This window comes from Hylaeus anthracinus, unplaced genomic scaffold, assembly GCF_026225885.1.
Source record: "Hylaeus anthracinus isolate JK02 unplaced genomic scaffold, UHH_iyHylAnth1.0_haploid 0, whole genome shotgun sequence".
NCBI lineage: Eukaryota > Metazoa > Arthropoda > Insecta > Hymenoptera > Colletidae > Hylaeus > Hylaeus anthracinus.
The window spans coordinates 12,251,126-12,274,971 of record NW_026533254.1 but is presented as its reverse complement, the minus strand read 5'-3'; the positions used below and the strand labels follow the sequence as shown (position 1 = coordinate 12,274,971).

Below are 23,846 nucleotides of genomic sequence, written 5' to 3'. Positions count from 1 at the left end.
CGATGCTTTCTTAGCATTCTATTGCCACGAATGCTAAGATTATATTGACTTGGAAAATGAGATCTCTAATTTCAGAATCAGGTCACCTTCTCCTCAAAGACGATCATTTTATTGGCGCTTCGAGTTCCAAAGAAATTAAATCTAAAGAAAGCCTAGTGGTGACTGAGAGTCACCTCTCGAGTGCAAAGGGTTAAATTTGTACTTGAACGGTCACCTAAAGATTAGTTAAGCTGATGCTTGCTCACAGACTGCTTCCTCCATTGGCGAGGAATAGTTAAGAACGAGTAAAGAAGATTTAATGGATTCGCTTCAGGAAGTAATTTATATCAACCCTCTGTCGCATAATGTGCTCGTTCAGGAACCAAGCCTGACCATCTCGAATATTTATGGGACACCGTTGGTTGCGGCTGAGGTGGTCTCGATGCGAAAATTGAGATCGATTTGGGGGCCATTGTTGGCGAGGAATGCAATCGTGCTGGAAATTGCCGCTCGCAGTGGTCGGACGATCTCCGAATTTCATTCTGAAACTTCTTCGACAGTCCAGGTCGAAAGTTGCTAACTTAACGGGGTCGATCAACCGTGATAAATTAGCGTGTTCGTTCGCTTTCGAATACAACGTCTAAACATCCGCTCGAAAAATGATACCCCAACTATTCAGGAGATTCTTTCGATATAATATAAAAAAGAAAGGATTCTAACGGGTATTCGAAAGAGTTCGTAGAGTTTTGTCGCTGGATAGATTTAACATCTTATATCTTTGTTTACACGTAACCTAGTGGGACGTACTAGATGTACGTACCGATTCGAAAGGTTACAGTTTATACTACGGATAGAAAATAATGAGAAAATTCGCTACATTTTCCAATGTCACTTCGATCGAGGCGATAATGCTACGCAGGCTTGTGAAATAATTCGTGGTGTTCACGAACATAATGCTCTATCAAAATTTTGATGTCAAAGATCCATCACGGCGTGGTCGACCAATCAAAGAACGATGCGATGAAATGAAATCGTGCTAATTAAAAGATTCTCTCAGCCTTCGGACACTTTAATGGAAACAAAAATTTGTTAAAGAAGTATCTCTAGCCACGATAAATCTCGAAGATTCCTCGATAATAATAACTCTTTAAATTTCTTCACGGTTCGAAGGCACAACGGCAGTCCCTCTTCCTGTCGATTAAGCTCGAGCAACGACACGCTCCCAGCGGGACACCCTGCCGCGCGGATGCACGTCAGGTGGATATTAGCAACGCAAAATGTTAATTAATACCTGGTCTAACGCATGCACTTGGCACTAATTTGAAGGCTGCGTCGGAATACCCGTCGGTGCATTACTAGGCCGAGCGCAATGCTGGTAATAATGCAGTCGCCGCGATGAATGCGACTTCCCCCGAGGCAGGGAGCAGGGAATTGGCCGTGGAATCGTCGAGACACGCGGCTACCAGCACGGGATACGCGCCAGATGACCCTTTAATTGATGACGATCGCTTCTCCTTTGAGGCGACATCCCCTAATCGAGCCACCATCGTGAAACCGTGCACCGTCGCGTGTGCACGAAGACGATAAACAGATTATGTTATCTGATTACGTATCGATTACGTACATTTTCCGGGAACGACATGCAGGAACGGTATCGTTCTTCGTGCGATGGGGAGAAGGAGCTGGAATCGATAGCGGTAGTGCTGCGACCGAAACGACAACGAGAGAACCGATAATCAGGGACGAAGTAGCCTCGTCAAGATGGAAATGTACGCCGGCGAAACCACCGGGGATTATTCGTAATGACGTATCGTCCAGGTGTGAATTAACTCGCGAGGTCGCAAGATGAATAAATAGAATCACGCTTCTCGACTGGAGAACCCAGAGACGATTCGGAAATACCTCTTGTAAGATCAGAATGTGTAAACCAGGATCCGTTATAGGGCGTGCGAGTAACGACTCCGTGTGTAAATAGGAATTTACTATATTTTCGATAGGTCTCGACTCGACGAGAGTCAATACAAGTCTGAACCTTGTCAGAAAATTTCAGCCGCGAGGACACCCTTGACGGTCCGGTCTTTTCCTAAACAAAGTCCTCAGAGACTAAACACTAAATCACATGGTCCTGCTTCAGCCATTTAGCTATCTCTAATTTTCTAACACTCTTGATTATTTTAGAATTTTATTCTAGTAAGGAAATGTTTCAAGCTTCGAGGAGACCTTGTCCTTTTTTTTTAAAAAAAATTAAAATGCAACAGTTCTATCGCCGAGGTGAAAACGGAACAACTTTCTTCCAGAGTCTACGCCTGCGTAGAGATCTTTGCAACGAATCGCCGTTTATCACTGCACGGTTAATCGATGGGATCATCGATGGCGGGCAGGGTACGCGGTTCGTAGATGAATTCCAATCAGGAGCGACAGCTCGTTGACCATCGACACCTGGGGTTCTGAATGTTAAACGAGCTCGGAGTTGCCAGCCGCCCGCATGTTCCCTGCCCGACACAGTGACCGACAGCGTGAGAAACGGCTGATTTCGATATCAGGTCCATTTCGCGGTCCTGCGAGCTTTGTGTTAGGCCAATGCCTATCACTTCGAGCAATGTATTCATTACCTCCTGCTAACTCAAAGCGATTGGTCCAAAGCGAAGCTTACCCTGTAATTCATTTCGGAGACTCGAAGCGATTCCAAGCAGTCATTCTTCTGAGACGTACCTTTTCATTACATAAACTCACCGTGTATAATAGTTCTTCTAGCATAGTTATTTAAACCTAAGTAAGACGTACGTATCGAAATTCATATGTATACACAATAAGTTTGTCTCTTTTCTTTAAGGGGTTAGTTAGGGGTTAGTCGCATAAAACTATCTTCAACTAATTTTTGTTGAAAACTTGTTTCACGAAAATCCGAAAACTCCTTCTAATTTTGGCCAGGTTTTTGGCCATCCGGACCACTGTGCGTCGCCGCGACCCTATCATAAATCTTAGCCTATGCTTAAGCCTATCGCTTATTCCACATACATTTATCCTATTTGCTTATCCTACAATAAATTAAGGCTCGGGAATGTTTTCTGGGACAAGCCAACGTTATTCCATATCAGGCTGCACGGCCTTTCGTCGCGACGCGGAAAGAGCGTCGTGGGCCGACAGAGAATCGGGAAAATCGAGGAAACCGACGTGGGACGGGATAAGCCCTCGTCGTGAATGGACGGCAACCCAGTTGCCTTCGACAAAAGGAGGAGAAAATACTGGGAGAGGCTCAATGGCGATGTTGATTAGGTCGATTCCGCCGGCTGAGCCGTTTTATTAAGAAGATCGGTGTAAACTTCAGGATTCCGTCCGAGATCTCGCCTGCATTCGGACACATGCAACGCGAAGAAACTTCCAATGGGGGCATCTCGCTCGCGTGAAAGGAATTTGGAAAGTTTCGCTACGAAACGAACCTCGACACGTAATATAAACCGGCGCAGCGTGCGCCTAATACCTGAGAATCACCTGCGAGCTGTGCAGTGTAGCGGAAATTGTTTCCGCAACAGCATAGAATACCTATCTTTATTCGCGAACGCAGCGTTTCGGAATTTTTTGAGTCAATTTCACTTTGTCTCGAGGTACGCAGAGTATTTTTTAGCATCTCGGCGAATGCTTCGCGTTATACAAGTAAGAACAGCGTCGTCAGACAAACAGAATAAGATTGTTTAATACAACGAAACCTTTATCGGACAAATAGGATGAGGCTGCTTGGTCAGTATAGTAGAACGAAATTGTTTTCGTCCAGTTTCTGGGTAAACAACGCCGCAGAATATCCACCGAACTATTAATTTTAAGGCCGATAAAGGTCGACACATTTTCGACATTTACACGACCCCCCGTCAAATATGTAACGGTCTATTTAAACAACCGAACCTGACCTTTGAATCTTCGCCACCCTTAACAAAAATACTTGGACCACTTCTGCAACTATTCATTTATCTCGCGTAAAATTTAGGAATTGTCAACGATAAACGGTGTTAACTCTCTCCACCTCTCTGGATTTCTCTGGAGAACGCGGAACGAAATTAAGCTCGAATCTGCGAGCGTGGATTCGAGAATGCTCCGGCGTCTGAAAGGGTTGGATTTTTCTGCCAACCCCACCTGAACGCGGGAATGCAATTATTCGACGTCGAATGAATGGGGGGGAAAACTTCCTATTTCCTCGCGTCTGTTATTGCAGAGCGGGAATCCCAGACGAGCTCGAGAAGCTTTCGACGAAGTTTCGGCCGCTCTTTTCCCCGCGAAAGATTTCTCCTCCTTCGCGTCTTGGTCTTCTCTCCACGGTCGCCGTCCCGACCCTCGAACTTTCTCACGGGCGAAATAGAAATTTTTCCGCGGCCGAGCGCCGACCACGTAAGCGGGACGCGTAATTATTTAAGGCTGGCAAAATGGCGCGGTTTCGAGTTTCTGCTCGAGCTAGCGCGGAACACGGCCCCCGAAGAAAACGGGAAAGCGCCGAGAAACACGAGCAACTTTCCGCCAAGTTCGTTTCGCCGCAGCATGTGAAAGTAGAAATTGCAATTATTTCATTGCGTATAATCGCCACTGTTCCGAAGTTTCCCTCGGCTCTGACGTTCTCGCCCGTGAGAACACGCCGTCCCGAAGACACTGCAGCGAGCAATTAAGATTTCTGTTCATTTTTCCCGAAACGACCCCCTCTCGTCGTTAACAAGACGCTCCGCACTCTCTTTCCGCGAGAGTAACGAAATTGGATGCAATTCCCTTTCTTCTCTTTTCGTTTTAATGCTATCCTGATTTATATCGGGAGTTTCCGAACCCGAAGAGGAAGATTCAAGTATTTTGGTAACCGATCTACCAACAAATTGTGTATATTTACTATTGCGAGGCTTTTGTGCGAGGAGGGACGAAGGAAGAAAATTATAAAATACACCAGGCGAGTGGAAAATGCACTCCGAGGGCAGAGAGCAATCTTCTCGTCCCATGGCAATTATGCCAGACCGTATTTTTTCGGGGGCGCTTGAAATTTCGTTATCTGACATTCAATTTCAAGATACGCAGTGTGTTATTTCTCGGTTAGTTAATTTTCTAAACAGCGTTACTTCATTTCAGGAAATAACTTTCGGAAGAATAATTTAGAATTCGCATCAATTGAATATCTCTCGATGGATGAAAACACGAATTTATGAAAGGGTGAAGGATTATGAAAGGTTTTCACTTTGTACGAATCAGAAGTCTTCCGTGCGAGAGGGCGAAGGGACGAGCTTCCGGTTGGTCGAAGTTTGGACAGAGAGTGGACGTTCGAGGATGGTTCAGTGTCCGTGAGGACAAACACGAATTTGGGGAAGCTATACAAATTTGTCCCGTTACACCTTTGAGACAATTACAACGCCGTCAGCGTATCTCGCTCTGATTAATAATTATTCCTCTAACAAACCACGCCTGCTGGCATTTTAACTAGTCGAATGCTACTACGAGGCGAGAATAAAACGAAGACACACGGTACGAGAGATCGCAAACGTTTTGACTGGAGTCTTCGGGATCGTCGCGAGAGCAAAGGGACTCTCGATAGCGGGGAATAGCTTTCAGACTAACGAAAATAAATTCTGAGCACAGCACCGTTGTTTGTCTCCGTAAAACGTCGCTGTTTTTTGCCAAAGGAAGGCCAAGATTCTTCCGTCGACGAAGCGGAATTTGAGAGAACCCTGGAGGGTTGGAGAAACGCTACAACGTAAATTTTTATCGCCCACTGTCCGGAACAAAGTCAGCAGGAGATTCCGTAAATATGCAGCTCATATTTTCCCAATTTCCATTCGCGTTCCACTACAACGAAGATCATAAATTCCCCCTCACCGCCTCCCGGGTGCTCGCGTGGAGGTCCCGTGTATTTATACATAGGGAATTTAACGCGTAAACTCGCAAAACGTAGGGAACGCCGAATTTCCCGTCAACTCGTGCAAAATTCCGTAAAGCTTATGATTTAATGCAACGTCCGACATCGGCAGATATTCAGTAATAGATTATTCTTTTTAAAGCGAGTAGCACAAAGTTATCGCAATCAGACAAGTGGAAAGAGGGTGGATACAGTGTACAAGTAGCATAGACGTGCATCAGTCATACAACTGGAACAGAATAGAAATGCACAAGTCAGCCGAATAGTGCAGGACTGCACCAGCCAGACAGGTGGAGCGAGGATGGATTAACCGTATAAGTAGCGTGGAAATCCACCGGCCAGACGAGTAGTACAGACGTGTGTGGTTTGTCAGGCAAGTAGTAGTAGGCAAGTAGTACTGTTTTTGCCGGACAAGGGGAATAAAATGAAAAGCATCGGTCGATCGATCCCTTCCGTTGTTTCGGCGATGGGGACGGCGGAACGTGGCAGGATTCGCGCCGTCCAGGGCAAACAGGATGTCGGAAGATTTGGCGGCACTGTTCGAACGATTCTTTACGATCCTCGATGAAACGTAGAGCAAACAGTTGGCGACGGCACGTGCAAGCTTGCACAAGGCGTCCGTGGCGCCAATCTGTTCTCTGAATCGAAGGTGGTAAATAACGTCGTTGGTTGTAACCGCGTTTGGAATAGTGTCAAGTAGGCGTCGGCGCCGGGACGGCGCCCTTTTTTCCGCGATTCGAAATCACGGTTTCCTGCTCCTATGATTCGTCGAGGTTCGAGCTGAGAATCCGTCGATGCTCGGGGAATGGAAATAAACCCGTTTCGGAGGTTTACGAGGCCTAGCTGTACTCGAACACGGTACATTTACGTAATCTTTTTTTATTTTACATTAACGGAGGAAGCCTCATCTTTTCGTCGAGAATGTGAAAATATTCCGTAAAGTCTACTTACGATGCACCATTCGGCACGGGGTGGACACTCCTTCAGATGCATGTGAGCGGTGTAGTTGATGCACGGCGTGATGCTTCCGACTCCCTCGTTGTACTGTCCGCATATGTAACATCTGATGCCGTGTGCGAGCCCTGGAACAACGTAACACGGCCGTAAGTATGCGAACCCAGGTATTAGCGTAACTGCTCTACTCTTTGCTACGAGCATAAAATGGCTATTACGTTAAAACCGTCCTGCCCTTTATTCCGAGCGCAAAGACTCGCCAGGGACACTGTTCAAGCGGAATCGCTTTTGTTCCTGAAATAACTTGTTAGGCAGTGAAATCTAGGAGGCATCTACTTTTCTATGCGTGCACCATCCCCTGGAGTAAAATAATAAAAAATTCTCCTTAAACAGAAACTCGAAGAATAAATTAAAAAAAGTTTCAACCAAAAACAAGTTGTCAAGCTTACGGAGATTGAAATGGAGCCGCATAAATTCGTACAGTTATTCCGATTGTTATTTTGTGTAAAGGGAGTTCGCCGTTAACGCTTTCACGGTAAAAAAAAAAAAAGAGGAGACGTACGTGAAACGCTTCACGCCACGATAAATCGAGTGCATTACACCCTTTGGCCTCGGTTTAAAACAGGCGTTGCGCGCGCTGCGGAAAATTGCCTGCGAAAGTAGAAATTAGAGACGCGTGCCGCTTTGAAGTCGAAGGGCTGGGTGAACTTTTCAAGCAACCTGCGGAAGAGCTTCGAACGTCGAGGCAAAGACAGCGCGGTGCGCGATCGAACCAGCGCAAAGTAAAGGTGATCGACTGCCACGAAAGACGTTAAATACACCGAATCCTAGCGGACACTAGATCCGGATTGGCAGAGCTGCGAATGTTTTTAATGAAAATTCACCTTGGGCTAACTGTGGGTTTCAAAGCAGTCGCGGAGAGACGATATCCGAACGATTCGAAAAATTTTAAGCGACGAGTTAAAGTTTCTCCTTTCAAGTTTTTGCGGCGAACGATCTCCTAGTGGATTAAGAGTTGCCGATGTTAAAGGCATCCAAGGAGTTGAAGAAGGAAGAAGTCTTGAATTACTTTTTACTGGACTAGAGTTACATGAGAAATAGAACAGGAATATGATCCAACTGCGTCTGACACGATACTGGCTCGTTCTACTTACAACTGATGTCAGGTGTTACACCGAAAAAAGAATTCTAGGAAGGATGCAAACATTTACGCTACTTTTCACTATTATTAAACGGGGTGATTACGATGATATGGAATATTAACGATAAGCCTCATCAAACCCTGGCTCATACATCACTTCTTGCTCGTGGTTCCAAATACCAGCGAACTTTGGATATACTAGATTCCGCGAGGAACGCAAACTCGCAGACGAACCTCAACGCGTTCAGAAACAGAGAAAATACCTTCAGACACAACGTGACAAGAAGTTCCTCCGTTAGAGATGTGTCTTATCCAGCCGATGGCGCGGAGGAAGGAGGACACGATGTAAGGCTCCAAAACAATCCAACCGCGTCCGCGTCGCAAAGCGGATTTCGAGGGAACAGTCGCGAAACTTTGCATCGTTTCGGCCTCGATATTCGGGAATTCGAACCAGGTCCCGACGACACAAGGATAGAGGGTAGGGCGGAGTTGGAAACAAGTCCAGAAAGAGAGTTTTCCCCCAGCCTCACCCTCAGAACTGATATTCCACGGAGGAGTGTCGCGGTCGCGGTTTCTTAGAAGTTTCGTGGCTACCGGTATGGTAAATTTACGAGCAACGATTAACAGTTTTATGGCTCGTATCAATTTTCACGTCCCAGCGGCTCGCGAATTAATCGATTCGCAGAGAGTGGCACGGTCGCGATTTGGCTCGGCCACTGCGGCTGATTTGGTAGTCGCTCCTCGATCCTATCGCGCCGAATGAATCCCACCGAATTGGCAGGGCGAATGTGGATTTTTTAACGAATTGCGATTCCCCTAGGGTGAACCGAAATCGCAATCGCAACGTTGGATCGAGTGGGCTTTAGCAGCGGTACAATGGATACACTATATTTAATTGCAGGACTGTACTTGTCTGAGATAATTCGAGTTGATTTTAAAATTTTTAATTACTTCGTTTGTCGTTGTATTGCCGTTTTAATAATTTAATAATCAATGATTCAACTGGTATACATTAACTGCATCACACTACGGTGCAGCTGATATCGCGTAGGACGTTAACGATTTCCTCGGACACGGACGCAAACACTCGCACACGAAGGTGACCAAAGAGGTCGAGTTGCAGAAGTACAATCCACGGGATTCAAGAAGATAATGGGCGAAGTTTGGCGACCTTAATACGGGAAGCGTCACAGCGGTCCCTGACCACATAGCTCATGAGATCGCGTCGGTCTCCGTGGCAATTAACGTTGTTGATTTTCCGCGAGTCGAGTGTTCCGAGGCCCGGCTGGAATTAAAGTAGCCGAATTGGACTGTTCTTGCGCGAGTGTTCGCAGTGTTCGGTTTAACCGCTTTGTCACCCCCTCCCTGGGAACGTCGATTCTGCAAATTGCAGTCAACGGAAAGATGCCGAAGACCAGCCGTAACACCGAGGTCAATATTATCGAGAATTATTGGTATTCTTATCGTCGAGGAGGACGGCGGACGATTCGATTAAGACCACGGGTAATTAAGCGCTTAGAAGATACCATTAATGTCTTAGCAAGTAGAACGAGACCGGGTCAGGTCAGCCAAAGAGAAACACAACTTCAGTTGGATAAGTAGAATTGAACCGATATTAGAGCAAGTAGAGCAGAAATGCGGCTTCAGTTGAACAAGTAGAATCGGAGTGGCACTGGTCAGCTAAAGAGACTAGAGATACGCTTTCACTCCGATAAGTAGAATTGATCTGACATTGGTCAGCCAAGCACGATATTACTTACACGAAACGAGCGTGCTATTTAAGTGTAGAATTTATTGTTTTTTTTTTCGAACAGTTCCAACGAATAATAACGAAAACTACCGAAACGTGTTCCGGAAATGCGTGAATATGGCACGCTCGTCGCGATATCGACGTTCCCAGGAAAACGTCGGCTCTGCGGGAACAGCTTAGAATAGGCGAGAAACGAAGCACCGTCTGCGGGGATCTCGGCCGTTTTTGCTCGCAATGTTTTCCAATTTCCAATAAAATATTTTTGTCGGGAGACCGGGGTGGGACGGGCGAGGCCCCCTCCTCCCTCCCCGTCCCGTTGTACATCCTCCCGCAGCGAAACCGACTCGATAAAAGGTAACTTTTCCAATTTCCCGCGAATCGTCGACGAAAGCTACTCGGAATTCGATATATACGCGGCGATCCGAATCCTTGGCCGGAATGTTTCCCCGACCTCGACTGAACCCCTCGGCAAACGTAAACGATAAATTGATGCGGCCGCGTATCTACGCTGATTCACTCTTAAAAATCTTTTACCAAACACTCTGCTAGCTCCTCGCGCCCAGCTCCCCGCGATTCATCCGGGTTTCTTGAACGATAGAACGCGAAAGTCACATTCGATGAGTCTCGGATGTACTTCTTATACACTTTAAAATAAATCTTTAACACCAGAGAATCCAAGACCATTTTATAATCCCTCTTAAGGCATTAATAAACAAAGACCAACTTGAGATAGATAAGGTTAAGTCTACATCCGACAAACGCAGGTGAGAAATGGTCTTCGATCTACAACGAACTCTCAACAGCTCTTTAAGGAAGACATTAAAATTGATGTAAGCTCTCGCAGAAACAGTGCCCGCCACGGATAAAGCGGTGGTTTTCCACTTCAATAATTGGCGGACCCATCATTCGGTCTCGCGATTACGCGAATATTTCACGTGGAACTCCGGGACAGGTGAATCGCGCAAAAAGGGTGACAAGTGAACGAGGGAGAAGTCGCGGCAAAAATTCCTGGCCTGCTCGTTTCCCGCGAGGCAGGAAAATATTGCTTGTAAATTCCCAACGTAACGGGCCAGTATATCTTGTCACTCGCTTCGGACCCGTTGATTTACCTCCCGTTCATTTTTTTCCCACGCGTTTTAAACGTTAACTTCGACCCCCCCGGACGGGATTTTCGCTTCTTCCACGGCTCGTAAATCGTTTCAGTGCGACGCGACGACCTCTTCGGTTATGTTCGAACACTTTCCATTATTTACTTCCGAGGAAACCGTTCTGTTCGTTCCGATGTCAAAATTTCCTGCGCCGTCGCGCGACAATTTATGTTTGTTTTGTAGAAAAAAATGGAACCGTCTTATTTCTATTTTATTTTTATTTGATCTCGCCATTATGTTTCGGCCGTAGCGTTTGTAAGATCGCAGACTTTAAGGGAACGTAAGAAGATTGAATTTTGTTTATCTTCAAATTAGGTGGACCGCAAGCAAACCCAATTTTCCTGGGCTTCGTTATCGTCGGGGCAAATATTTGCTTTCGATTCAGGATAACGCTATCGGGATGTTGGTGTTTCGAAAACAATTTAAACTTCCCCGTTTCACGCGACACCGAGACGCTCGAGACGAAAGCGAGGACCGCGGCGAAATTCTGGCCGAGAGCTCGACCCCTAGGATTCCGAGGATCTTGATTTCCCCGCCATTTAAAATTCAATTAAACCCTGCGCAGGGACTCTCGTAACAGGGTCCCGCGATGAAATCAACCTCTATTAATTAGGTATTATCACCGGAGTCTCGATGACGGTAAGAGTTTCAGCCATAGGGATGAAAAGGGATTGAAGAAAGCAACCCTCTGGCGAAATCAAATAGCAATTGCTCTCCTTTACGAACAAGTGACATTTTCATGGCTCGAGAATAATTTTGGTAATCATTGACCCGGAAGCTGCGAGCTTCGATGTCTTCGAACAGAAAAGTTTAAACCGTAAATGAATCATTGCTAGCTAATATTCACCACTCGAACATTGAACAAAAATTACCAATATCGAGTTACCCGAATGTCGTAAGCATCGAATTACGCAAATATTGTAAATTTGCCAAATACTCCGCGTATCCAATTAAACGAACATCGCGAATATTAAATTTCAGAAATGACCAGCCGATACTTCGCAGCCCCATTCAGGTTCGAGGGATGGAACTATCCTTTGAAATTTCGCGGCTCTGATTGCCTCGGTTCCGATGCGAATCTGGTGGATGAAGGGAATTATTCACCCCAGGGTTAATTTTCCATCGATAACCCCAGGAATCGCGACCACGCGTCGACGTCCGCAGGAATTCGCGAGCTGTCGTGGTTCCTTCGAAAACAATTTAAACTCCGAAACGGCGAGGTGCCGGGGAGACGAGATTCTAGGGAAATTCTTCGCAGTCTCCCGCGAAACTTCTCGATACGCTGGAACCCCGTGTAGCGAGGCCATTTTATGCAGGCATGCCTCTGGCGAAAAGTGCCAAACAAACTGACTCCGCGTTATCGGGTTCAAATATCGTGCAAAGTCGTGGATCTGACATTCCCGGTACAAAAATAAAGCAAGAGGATACCGAAGTACCAAACTGACTATTTAATATCGGCAGTAGTTCGATAGAAAATTGTATTTTTCGTGTGAAAATCACAGTAGATGTTCTATCGAAATGTAATACATATTTTCCTAAATAGTTTTCATTCTTATTCAAGAGGTTTAGAGTAAACCTCTCAGTTTAGAATAAAATATTCTTGAATAAGTAAAATTACCGCCATTTAAAATTAGCTTCAGGTTCCCACAGAGGTTTGCATCGATAATCGAGCTCGTATAACTCGCGAGGCACCGGTGTTCTTAATGGGCACGTCACTCGCCGAGGATTAACGCATCCAACGGACCAACGGGACCGTGGATCGCATGATTTCCGGCGGCCAACGTCTGGGAATGGCAGACATATCTTCGCGGTGGACGCTCGTCACCTGGCAGATGCGTTTCCCGCGACACACTACCGGCTCGTTCGACGATCAACCTAACCGTTCGTGAAATCGTCCCATGGACAGAAGCATCCCTCCGCCAGGCTTCGTTCCCGAGCCGATTTCACATCAAACCGACGCTGCTCGTGGCTGACCGACCCACATCCAGCCAAAGTATTCCTCTACTCGATAGGAATCACCTGGCAGAAGCATCGTACCATAAAATGATCGTGTCAAAATAAATATCACTTAGGATTTGGCCTTTTAATTATTTTATTTTTCTAGGCATCGAGCGTCGATTAATAATAATATTTAAAATTGTGTAATTGTTGAATATCTTCGTGGATAGGGAAAATGAGCGACTTGCTCATAGTGGCTTTTACAGAGCGAGTGTTTATTACGTGCTCGCACATAAAGAAAACAAAAAGTGTCTCCTTCGCATGCTTAACGTGTGTGCCTATAGAGCTTTTGCTTATATTTAAATTTACTTATATTCTAACAGTAATAAACTTGTCTTCCACTGAATATTGGTAAGAAAAAGCTCCTTAACTTCCACGTGTATCTTATTAAAAGCAGGGGTGAAACATACGCTGTTGATGATCCAACCTCGATAATGGACTTCTTGCGTTTACAACCCCCAAAGGGTCGCTCGTTCGAGTTCCCCTATTTTTTCCCAGCGTCGCGGTGGTCGCGCAACAACTCGATCCAATTCCCCGACGTTATTATCCGCGGTTTACTTCGAACTTGACGAAGTTTCGCGACGAAGATTTACGAAGAGGTGGACGAAGAGGGGGGGGGAGGGGGAGCGCGTTACTCTCATTCTAGCGAGATCTGTCATCTTTGAGGAATAATTAAATAATTCTGAAGAACAAGTAAAAAATGTTGTGATAATCAATACAGGAATGTTCTCTGATGCCTTCTAAATAAGGCAACCGAACGAAGACACGAGGAATAACTTTGGAAATTACTTTACGAAAGTACGACGTATGCCCTCTGTTCCGTAATGAAATCGTCCACCGACTCGCAACCTTCCGAAACTTTCAAGCAACCCCTTTATCCGAGACCTTTATTATCATGCTCGTATTGCCACTTTGGAAAATATCCAACGCAAGTTCCTCCGCTTCGATGCATATAAATTCGAGCGAGCTCCTCGGAAGACGTCCATGCGGCTCAATTCTTCCTGTACCAGATCCTGATACTATCCAGCGACGTAGATTTATATCTGGCCCAATGTATTCGAGACTTTGAACGGAAACTTCAACCCCTTTGGAGCTGGTAAGTTCTATACCATATTTTATCAGAGTTAAACTAATTTCTCGAAACAGTAAAGGTTGGTAAGTAAAGGTTGGTAAGTAAAGGTTGGTAAGTAAATATCGTTTCGTTAAAAATTATTCAAACTCGCGCGAATATCGCAAATTTTTCAAGGATTCAACTATCTCGACGTCGTACGATTACGTACGAAGAACGTTTCGCTTCCCCAGTCCGTTGGAGCAAGAAACGAAGGACAGAAGCACGCGGAAGCTGTTTATATCAGGACTAGCTTCGACGTCAAAGAGTTGCCAGTTAGCTAATAATTTCCGAATCGCCCGGCAACTTAACGAAGCTAATTAGTTCGGCGAGAGCTTCGACGCTTAAGAGCTTCCGAGTCACTTGGGAAATTAGCTTATTTAGAAGTCCATCAGAACTTGGGTCGCATTTTTTGATAACTCGGGAAGTCGTCCGACCAGGCTCTCGAAACTAGTCCTGTATCTTTAATTGCCATGAACTAACCTAAGTGGAAGCTCGTTCGAAATAGAGATAACCACCCCTCTGCGATGCCGCTCCCCTTTTACGAACGATATTTATATTCTCAAGATACATTACCCCGCGGATTGCTTACTGTTTAACACGAGAAAAAACCACCCCGTTCTACAAATTTAAACAAATTTCGAGTCGTCGTCGCGTTGTTCGAAATCAGGTGGAAGCATCGCCGCGACGGCCTTGAATAAGCAATAGGGCAAGGAGTACGAGACGGCCAGGGGGTAGCCAGTGTCGATCGAGTGGCCGTGACGCAGGGGGTTGAAAGTCAAGCTTCCTAACGGACGTGAGGGATCGACAGAGGCGCGTAAAAACGGTGTCAAGAGTCGTCCAAACGGCTCGACCTCTCCCTCGATTTTTCCATCTTCATTTTTTCTACTTCCCTTCTCTTTACTTTCGCCCTCCTCCCCCTGGACTTTCCAGATATGCCAATGAGATATACACGAAAGAGGGTTGTGGGGGGGAGTGGTTACTAGCCCCGGGGACGCCCCCAGTCTTCGAGGCAGCGTAATAAACCCAGATAAGTAATTAGCTGGCTAAGCATTAGAGCGCTCGCGCGGCGAAGGGTCCTCGAAGAGGAATGCGCCTCGTAGGTGAACAAACGAGGGAGTCCAAGGGGTTGGGTGGTCGTGGAGGGAGGGTAGGGAATGACAGAGACAGTGGACGTCGCGGAGAAACGAGAAGTCTGCCCACGGCAGGTCCGTGACTTATCTGGATCGGTGGGGGGCACGTGAATGGGGCCACTTCAATGTCTCCAGGCTCCCTTTGGGGTTGCTGCCCCCTCCTAGCGGTCGCTAAGTGGCCTTCCAACCCCCTCGCGGCCGTTGCCGGGCACGTTTGAATAGTCCTCGTTATTAATATCCGGCCGCGACTTCTTTCCTTCGCTCGGGGGAAAGGGTGACGTGCTTCGGGGACACTTCCTCGTGAATTCCGAAGCGTCAGGGCGTCTTCAGAGGCGTCACCCAAGGCGTCTTCGTCCATTGTTCTCTGGACGGTGGTGAAGGGGCGCGAATCGCCTGTTCGGTTTGAGACGTGCGACGAAAATTAACGATAAGGAGAAGATGCTGAATCTGATTGGAGATACGTCAGACTTGACCCTCTACTGGGTGAAAACTACGTTTCAAGGGGAGGTTATTTTTTGGTCGTTTGTATATTGGGGTAGGTAACTACAGGTAACTACTGTAGGTAGGCGGATTTATGGAATTGTTAGGGATTTCTTCAAGGAACTTGACGGGAGAGGTTGTTGTTTACAGGGTAAAGGTTTCATGGGGATCAGTCGGGTAATTTCAAGTTAAGGAATTGATTTATTCCGTTTTCCATTTTTATGGCATCTTCGAGGCAGACCACTTTGCGACAAGCCTCGATATTATTCCATAAATTTGAATTAATTCCTACAGATGTCACTTGGTTCGAGTTTGGGAAATATTGATGACGCAGGAGAGCTTCTTAAAGAGATTCCGTGTGATCCAGCTTTGCGCGACAATGTGCGGCAACCTTAATTATTTTTCGAGTCAGTTTACGCTATTAATTGATTAACCCTCGAGCAATGCGCGAGACCTTGGAGGCCCAAAGAATGATAAATGGTTGATTTCATTACCACAACCACTACCGAGTCAACTGGTATCCATCAGCATTCTCTGAGGCGACGAGCGATAAGTTTGCCAAATAAGCCAATAGACTTTTGGCTCCCGTCTTCCCTTTATCTCTCGCGGGTGGGTCGTTTCTCGCCAGCCTAAGCGCGGATGCATCTGATGGCGCGGGTCACTGTCTGGCCATGCACGTACCGTATCTACTGCCAAGGGATGGATCCTATCCCATCTACCAAGCCGTGTTCTTCCCTTCTCTGGTTACCGTCCGACCACATCCGCCTCTTACCACTTCGCTCGCAACGAGCCACGATGGACGCGCAATTTCCACCTCGGCTACTACACCGCTCTATATATATATTTGTTATCGAAGGTGATCATGATAATCGACGGTCGAATGGAAAATAAAGCTCGTAAAGCTGGCCAACCCCCCCCCCCCTCCCTTTTCCCCAAGTCCACGTCGATTACAGGAGCTTGGCAACACATCCGTTGCGCGCAATAAACCCGAGAATCTCGCGACTCGGCGTTATTGCTACCGGAACACGTTCGTTCCAGGCGCGAGGAAGATGTAATACACGACAGGGGTAATGTACAGCGGCTAGGAAAAATTTCGTGCGCCACCCCCGGGGGATTTGCGCGTGCGGCGAAACCGTGATTCCGGGTTTTCGTAAGGGATTCGATAATTAATAATGGCGGAGGCTGGCTATTTATCCGTGTCGCGGAAGAAATATGGGGTGGTTTGAAGAAGCGTGAATCATCCGTTTGGGTAACGCTCTTACCCTTTGGGGTTGATCGTTATTAAAGGACAGGAGAAATTGGCGTGATGCGAGTGGGAAGAAGAAGAGTTTTGAACATGTACAAGTGGGGGTGTTTGGAGGCTGTGACAAACCAATGAGTTGATCGAAGAGAAACAATGTAAAGGGTAATTAACATTAACCCTTTGCACTCGAGAGGTGACTCTCGGTCATCGCTAGGTTTGACACAGTAAATCGATAAACAGTAATGCTTTATTTACGTTTAATTTCTTTGGAACTCGAAGTGCCGATAAAATGATAGAAAGCCGATAGAATGCTAAGAAATCATCTTGAGTTGCTAGTAGATACCAGAAAGAAAAGCCTGGAGTGCAAAGGGTTAACAACCTTTTAAAAGACAGGAGAATTTTTCTAAAAAAATCTAGATCGCGAGAAAATTCTACAAATAATGTATCTTATATATATTTGGATACGATTAAACGAAAGTGGTCAAGTGCTTTTTTTTTTTTAAATTTCAAGTCATTCGTCACGGTTCCTAAGGGTAGTGTACCAGTTTTCCCCAGCGTTCTACGTGTTTCGAGTCGAGCGAGAGCGGACTATTAGCACCGGGAGCGTGTGTCGCGGGGAATTCCAGCAGAACGGACGACAAGATGCCCGCTGCAGCGGTGCATTGCACGCGCACGCGAGTGCATCCTGTCGTCCGGCATTGTGGGCTTGCATAGCGCCCCTGCATAGTGGTCATTGCGGTGCCACGATGCTATGCGGCTGCATGCAAGCGCGTACGCGCGCATGCATGCCCGGGTGCGCGCGCGTCCGACGTTGGTGCTCGTCGACGATCGCGTGGACCACTGTGGAATCTAAGAATGGAATTCTATGATGATTCTACGAGACTTGAGATTCCGCGGGGACGTGGTACCGGAATTGTCCAGGGTGAAATTTCTCGATCGCTCTGTCGCCTGCGGAATTTGCGATTGGTATCACTAAACTGGCGTTGAAAATTTTTTATTATTAGACAACTCGTAAGCCATTCTTTTCTTAGGTCGGATGTAGGAACATATTTTTATTGCTGTGAGCGATAGCGAGTGGACTTGTACTTTACAGCGAAGGTCTATTTTATTTATAAAGATTTTAGTATCGTCGGTTTTCTACTTATCCTGTATCCTTCTTAAACCGAAAATGAAACGCTACAAGAAATCTCGTAACTGTTAAATTAGGAATGTAAATCCCATTTTAAAGCCTGGTCCGATCTTGTCGAGCCAAGCTCGGTTTCACTGCATCCTTTATTTCACCAGCTCGGTTGCAGATCGTCCCAAGCAAATACTTGAGAAATATCTTTTCACTTACCAAATTGAGGAAATTAAAAGGTCCCTACGGTATAATTAAAGTACACCGCGCGGTGGCTGGTCCGAGAGGGATTCGTTTCCTCATTGTGTACCTGAAATAGCCGATCCCTTTTACGCCCTGATCGTAAAACTCCCGTGGAAGTGGTGCCATAAAGCCACCGAGGAAATCCAGTCGCGTAAAACACGACCACCGACTTTTACGTCCTTGTACTTGCCCTTTTTTCAGCTAAGCTAGTGGAAATTCCACGAGAACGCGTTCGCTTCGTATCTCGCGTCCACGAAATGACGACGGAAAGCGCTGTTACGATAGCTAATCGCCCGCCCTTAAAGAAAGCCTTCATCCTCGAATAAACATGGACAAAATTTTAAAAAAATTCTAGGTGGATTTCTGGCAGAAACGATAAGAAAGTTACTCTTCTGTTGCGTATTATTTATGAAAGAGAATGTTGAGAATTCTACAGATCACGACCTATAATTTATACGAAAGTAAACCAATTTAGTCATCCACCTCAATCTTTGAACGTCTATTTCAGCTAAAAAGTTCACCTCCAAGAACTTTCGTTCATCCATTCACGTCAGCGCATTATTTTAAAAAAAAAAAAAAAAAACAATCTCCCAACAATCTCCCACCCCCTCTTAATTTCCTAACGCCATAAGTCACAATTTCCGACCGAACCGCTGAACAAAAACTCGAAACTCACGCGAAACTCTCGGTAAATCTACCTTGGGAAAAAAGCACGACAAAAAAGCAGATTTAGTACACGACAGTTCGATTCCACGAATCCCACGGCAAACCTCGGGAATGCTTCTTACAATTCCAACTTTTCGTCTCTGCCACCGACGAGAGGGTGGGGAGGGCAAAAAAAGCAACGGAAAAAATCCACCCCCCGTGGAGAAGGTTAACGAGTGAAAAGTATTGTCGGAACTTGTCCTTCTATTTTTTTTCCCTCCGTTGGCAAGTTACTCTAAAACCGGCAACGGTCAGCCCTCTCTCGTCGAAATTTCCATCCCCGTGGCTCTCAATCTCTCGAACCCTTTAACCCTCCACCCTCTCACTCACCCCCTCCCCCCCCTCGGAGCGGTTGTAAACACGGAGCGGCGTGCTTACGCGTGCAACCGCGCCGAGTGATTCATATTTCTCGAAATCACATTGTCCACCGAGGGGGATGGAGACGACCGGGAGTCGAGAGGGATGACTCCTAAGTGGGTGTTGGGCGGTGGGGGGCGGGGGGTGGGGGGTGGGGGGTGGGGGTGGAAGGAGGGGCGGTATTTTCCGCGAGGCGAAGCCTGCGAGCGTCCCCCGAGCGCGCAGAGGGTGCATTCGCTATTCACCTATCTGGGTCAGTTTGCCCAACCCAGCCCGAGCCTTCGGCCCTCCGCTTCGAAATCCTGCTCTTCGACGCCACCGAAGCCTCCGCCCCTCGCTCGCCCCCTCTGCAGTCCAACCACTCCCTCCTCCGCCGGTGGCAGCGACTCCCTAACGATGTTTTTGTTCGACAGGTTCGTCCGGGTGGACTTGAAAAGTTGTTCGTTCCGGATGAACGCGCATTCACGGGATTCACTATCGGCTTAATCGGGGGCAGGGACGAGAAAGAGGGTCGGAGGAAGGAAGGACGGCGACCGAGTTGCTCGTTCACCCCTGGAAAATCTTCCGAGAACGTCCACGTCTATCGGGAGACACCTTGCCGCGGACGCTCGATGTAATTATGAAACTAACCGCTTTGTCGCGCGGTGGCTGCCGGCGACGAAATCACTGGACGAGATTCATTTTCGAAGGGTGGATTATTTGTATCGTATGTCGGCGAGTTCCAGGGTTCATCCTGAAACGGTGGAAGATCGAAATATTGATTCTTAGATAGTCGAACGTTTAGGGATTTATCCTGCAAGGGTAGGTAGCCGGAAAGTGAAATCCACAGAAAATGGTGAAGTTCGTTCTTCGGGATCAGGAAAATTCTGAGATCCATCCAGAAAATGTAGCGGTTCTCTAGATGGCTCTTTGAAATTTACTTTTTGGAGCGACCTCTCCGAGATAACTTAGACGTGACTGGATCCGGACTGATCCTACCTAGAAAATCCAAAGTAGAAGTTAATTAAAAAACCAGAGGTTCTGAACGAACTGACCGAATTCCTACCGTGTCTGTTCGCTTTTGACCCGCGCGACGACCCAAGGGACTGTTGATAATACCTCGCGAAACGAGCGGTAAATTACCGTAGTCGTTGCATTAAGAAAGATAAATACCAATAGGGATACGCGAACGGCGCCCAAGAAAGTTGGAAAACGGTCCGTGGCTGGATCTCGGTTCGCCAAGTTAATTAATTAACGGGAGAGAAGCTGAAAGAGTCGTCGTAGACGTTGTTAAACGTCTTTGGGGTCGAAGAAGTTTCGCCGGTTGAACTGTGGTTGTTTGCGAAAAGGGAATTGAGCTCGGGAAATGGTGTCGTTTGTTCTCTTGGGAGCCGGAAAATTTTCAAATTTGTTTCCCCGGGATCGCGCAAAGAGTAAAAGGTTTTTCTCCAAGCCGGGGAAATTTCTTTCGTTCTGCGAGGGCAGCAAATTTTGAAATTTATCCTAACGCGGATAAAGAACTATTAGATGCAGTACAAATTTGATATTATTCCCTAACATCTTGGTGTTTAAAATTCGCGGATTTGGTGTGAGCGCTGACTGGCTATGTCTGTGTGTGCGTGGCCGTGTACGTTTTTCAAAACCAACGTGGTTCCCTCAGTCCTGTACGAGTCCTAGAGCGCGCTGAACGACTAAATTCTTATTAAACTTTTCGTTATTCGTGCGGTAATGATAAGCAACCTTTTTGTTCGCTTTCTTCTGTTCTATGTATAACTCTAACATGAACGGACTACGAAGTGCCGTTAATTTTTATATTTTCTACCTAAGTAAGATAAATTTCGTAACGTAACTCCCCTGAAATTCCGATGTCCGTGCATCGGTAGGGTTTGCTTCCTAGATTCGAAGTCGACGGAGGATCTCCGTTTGATCCAGTCGCGATTGACGCAAATGGAGCAACCCCGAGGGCGAAACGCGAGTCGGGAGCTGGAGATTCGCCTAATCAAATCGGCGAGTCGCCGTGGCACCGAATGCCTCGCGCATAAAGTACCGCGGGAACCGGAAACGTCGGGAAGGAACGATGACGAGGGACGCGCGGTCTCACAATGAGATTCGAAATGCCCCGGGACGCTTCTGTCCTGTGAAGCGTAACCGCGCGTCTTAAGAGAGGAAAAGGAAACTGGCAGTATTCCGAATGCAATGACTCGGCGATATTTCCTGCGAGGACGAGACGTGGGCTGAGGGGGTTGTATTTGAAGAAGTCTCGGTTACGTAACTCTACGCCCGTGCTCGCTGTGCCGCGGCTATAATTTTTCCTATGCAAATGCGTCCTTCTGCTCCTGGCTGCTTGGGAAGTTTAGTACAGGCGAAGCGATCTGTTCTACTCTGTAATGGGTGTCTTCGTGAAATGTGCGCTCGTCGAGCTTTCAATGTAGTTTAAACGGTTTCTCTGGTACGATTGTTTCGACCGATAAGATGTTTTGTTTCGCAGAAAAGAGGTGGCTGGGAATAAGAATTACTGCGACAAGGTGAAACCAGACACGGCAACCTTCTGGAAGCCGTGGATACTACAAGCAACAGTACACGCGAAAGTCTTGAATTTTGACGCTTAGCCGACCGATGGGGTGGTAAATCTGCCACACTGTAAACAAATAGCAAAATTCGTTACTATTTTCTTCTTTCAGTCGTATTATTTATCTTTAGTCATGTTTAATGTTCTTAATTTTCAGACTTTATTACCTATAAACCTATAAAATTGTTGACAGTGTCGAGAGTTTTTCCATGAGGTGAGCGTGGAAAGAGATACCGATTGCGATAAGTCTCAGCTCGCTCGAGTCACAGTCACCTCGGAGGATTAACAATAGGGATACAATGGCGAAGGTGAAAGGATGTTTAAAATTTCAAGGGTTGACTACCCCCTTAAGGAGCCAGAGGCGCGATCATTTCGCGGTTAATAAACTGGGGCAACGTGGAAGCAAAGGGTTAAGGGTATAAACTAATTAGCCCGGGGCGGAGTTCCCGCAAAGTAAAGGGCCATCGAGTGATCGGGTAACCGCGATGCAGGGGAAATTAATTCGATTAAAAAACCTCAGACCTTGGAAATGGCTCCCCGGTGGAAAATCGTTCGACGTAACTTATCTCAGCCCGATGCGGTTGTGATTGAAAGTCGCGGGGAAGGTTTACGGCTCGCCGATCTTGTACAATCAACGTTTAAAAACTTTCGTATTTCCCCGTGGACGTTTCCGTTCTATTTTTAATTCCGTGCTCGTTGCGACCGTCTTTCCAAGGGAGGGATGGAGACGTTCCGAGACACGCCAAGATTAATTCGCTGAAAGTTTTCGAAGCGTTCGAAGAAAAGGATCCGAGGGAATCGGGGAGAGGGAAATCTCGCAGATTTCTATATTATTTATGGGACTAATCTGTATGAAAATCGACTAAGCACACAGCGCTTCCTCGTCTCCGGAATCCACGCCAATTCAGCCGGAAGTGGTAGCGAAAGACAAAACGTTTGAATCGGGAAAAGGAAACGGCAATTCCGTAATGTCAAGAGCAGATAATAAAGTAATGACCAGTGAAGTGCACAAAAGACCGCTGAATTACCAGGTCTCGACGACGAATCGCGAGAATAATAAAATTCCCAGGCTGGTAGAGACTCTGTCCATAACCGCTTGGACAGGAGAGGGAATATCCGGCGGAATGAAAGCAAACGGGGGAATCAAAGTCCACGAAAGATAGAGGGTTGGTGGAGCGGGAGAGGGGAAAAGTGGAAGATAGCCCGTGAAATTGAGTGGTCGATTTGTACCTCAGCGAGGAATCCAACACGCGGACCTACCAGCGATTCCTGTCACGGGGACGTTCTTTATCCGCGGCGATCTCCATTCTCGGCTACGTTACAACGCCTCCGCGGTCTATGTGTACCTGTGCATGCAGAGGATGGGATCGTGAGGGGTAGCCACCCTCGCCATTTCCATTCCCATCGACGAAAACGGAACGGGAGAATGGGCAGGGACGGGAAATAGCGGAAAGGCTCGCGAAAACGGTGGGAAAAGATAGAAAAGGATAACGGGGACGGGTCCGATGAGCGAGGGGGGCAACGAGGGGCGGGAGGGGGCTGGAGAGAGGGGGTTGGAAGAGAAAAGGACGGCGCGCAGGGGCCACAGAGACGGACAGATTAGCTCTTTACCGTGGTACGATTTAATCTCTGCTCGCCGCAGGCCTCTCGAAAACCAACCCCCGCGACCCCTTTACCATTCGACCAACCCCTTCTTCGAAACCCCTTCCGTCCGCCCCCTACAGGTTTCAACCGAATCGCCGACTACGTGCAAAACCTTCGCTTCCAAGTTTGACTCTCGTTAAACCGAGCTCGAAACCCTCTGGAGATGCGATTAATCTTTCCCCCACCGAAGTGGATCATATTTTCGAGTCGATACCTGACTAGATTCGGAAAGTTACACTTTTTAAATCCTGGATCTTTTTGAAAATTGGGGTCCGTCGCCTGGTGTTGTCGATGGCGACAGACTTCAACACTCGTAAAGGACCAAAGAGCACAACTCCTTACGATCGCTCGAGACTAGAGTTTAAACGAGGACTCCAAGTACTTCCTTCGATGAAATGTAAAAATAGAGAGGGCTTGTCT

The 23,846-nt window shown here is 46.9% G+C and overlaps 1 protein-coding gene across 1 annotated transcript in view; it reads right to left on the bottom strand.

The window, feature by feature from the left end:
- The window catches only part of LOC128888792 (uncharacterized), a 91,380-nt gene that overhangs the window by 35,251 nt on the left and 32,283 nt on the right, over window positions 1–23,846 (bottom strand). The window contains exon 2 of the mRNA XM_054145921.1: window positions 6,809–6,939. Coding sequence (XP_054001896.1) covers window positions 6,809–6,939 — 131 coding nt within the window. The remainder of the gene's footprint in view (window positions 1–6,808; window positions 6,940–23,846) is intronic.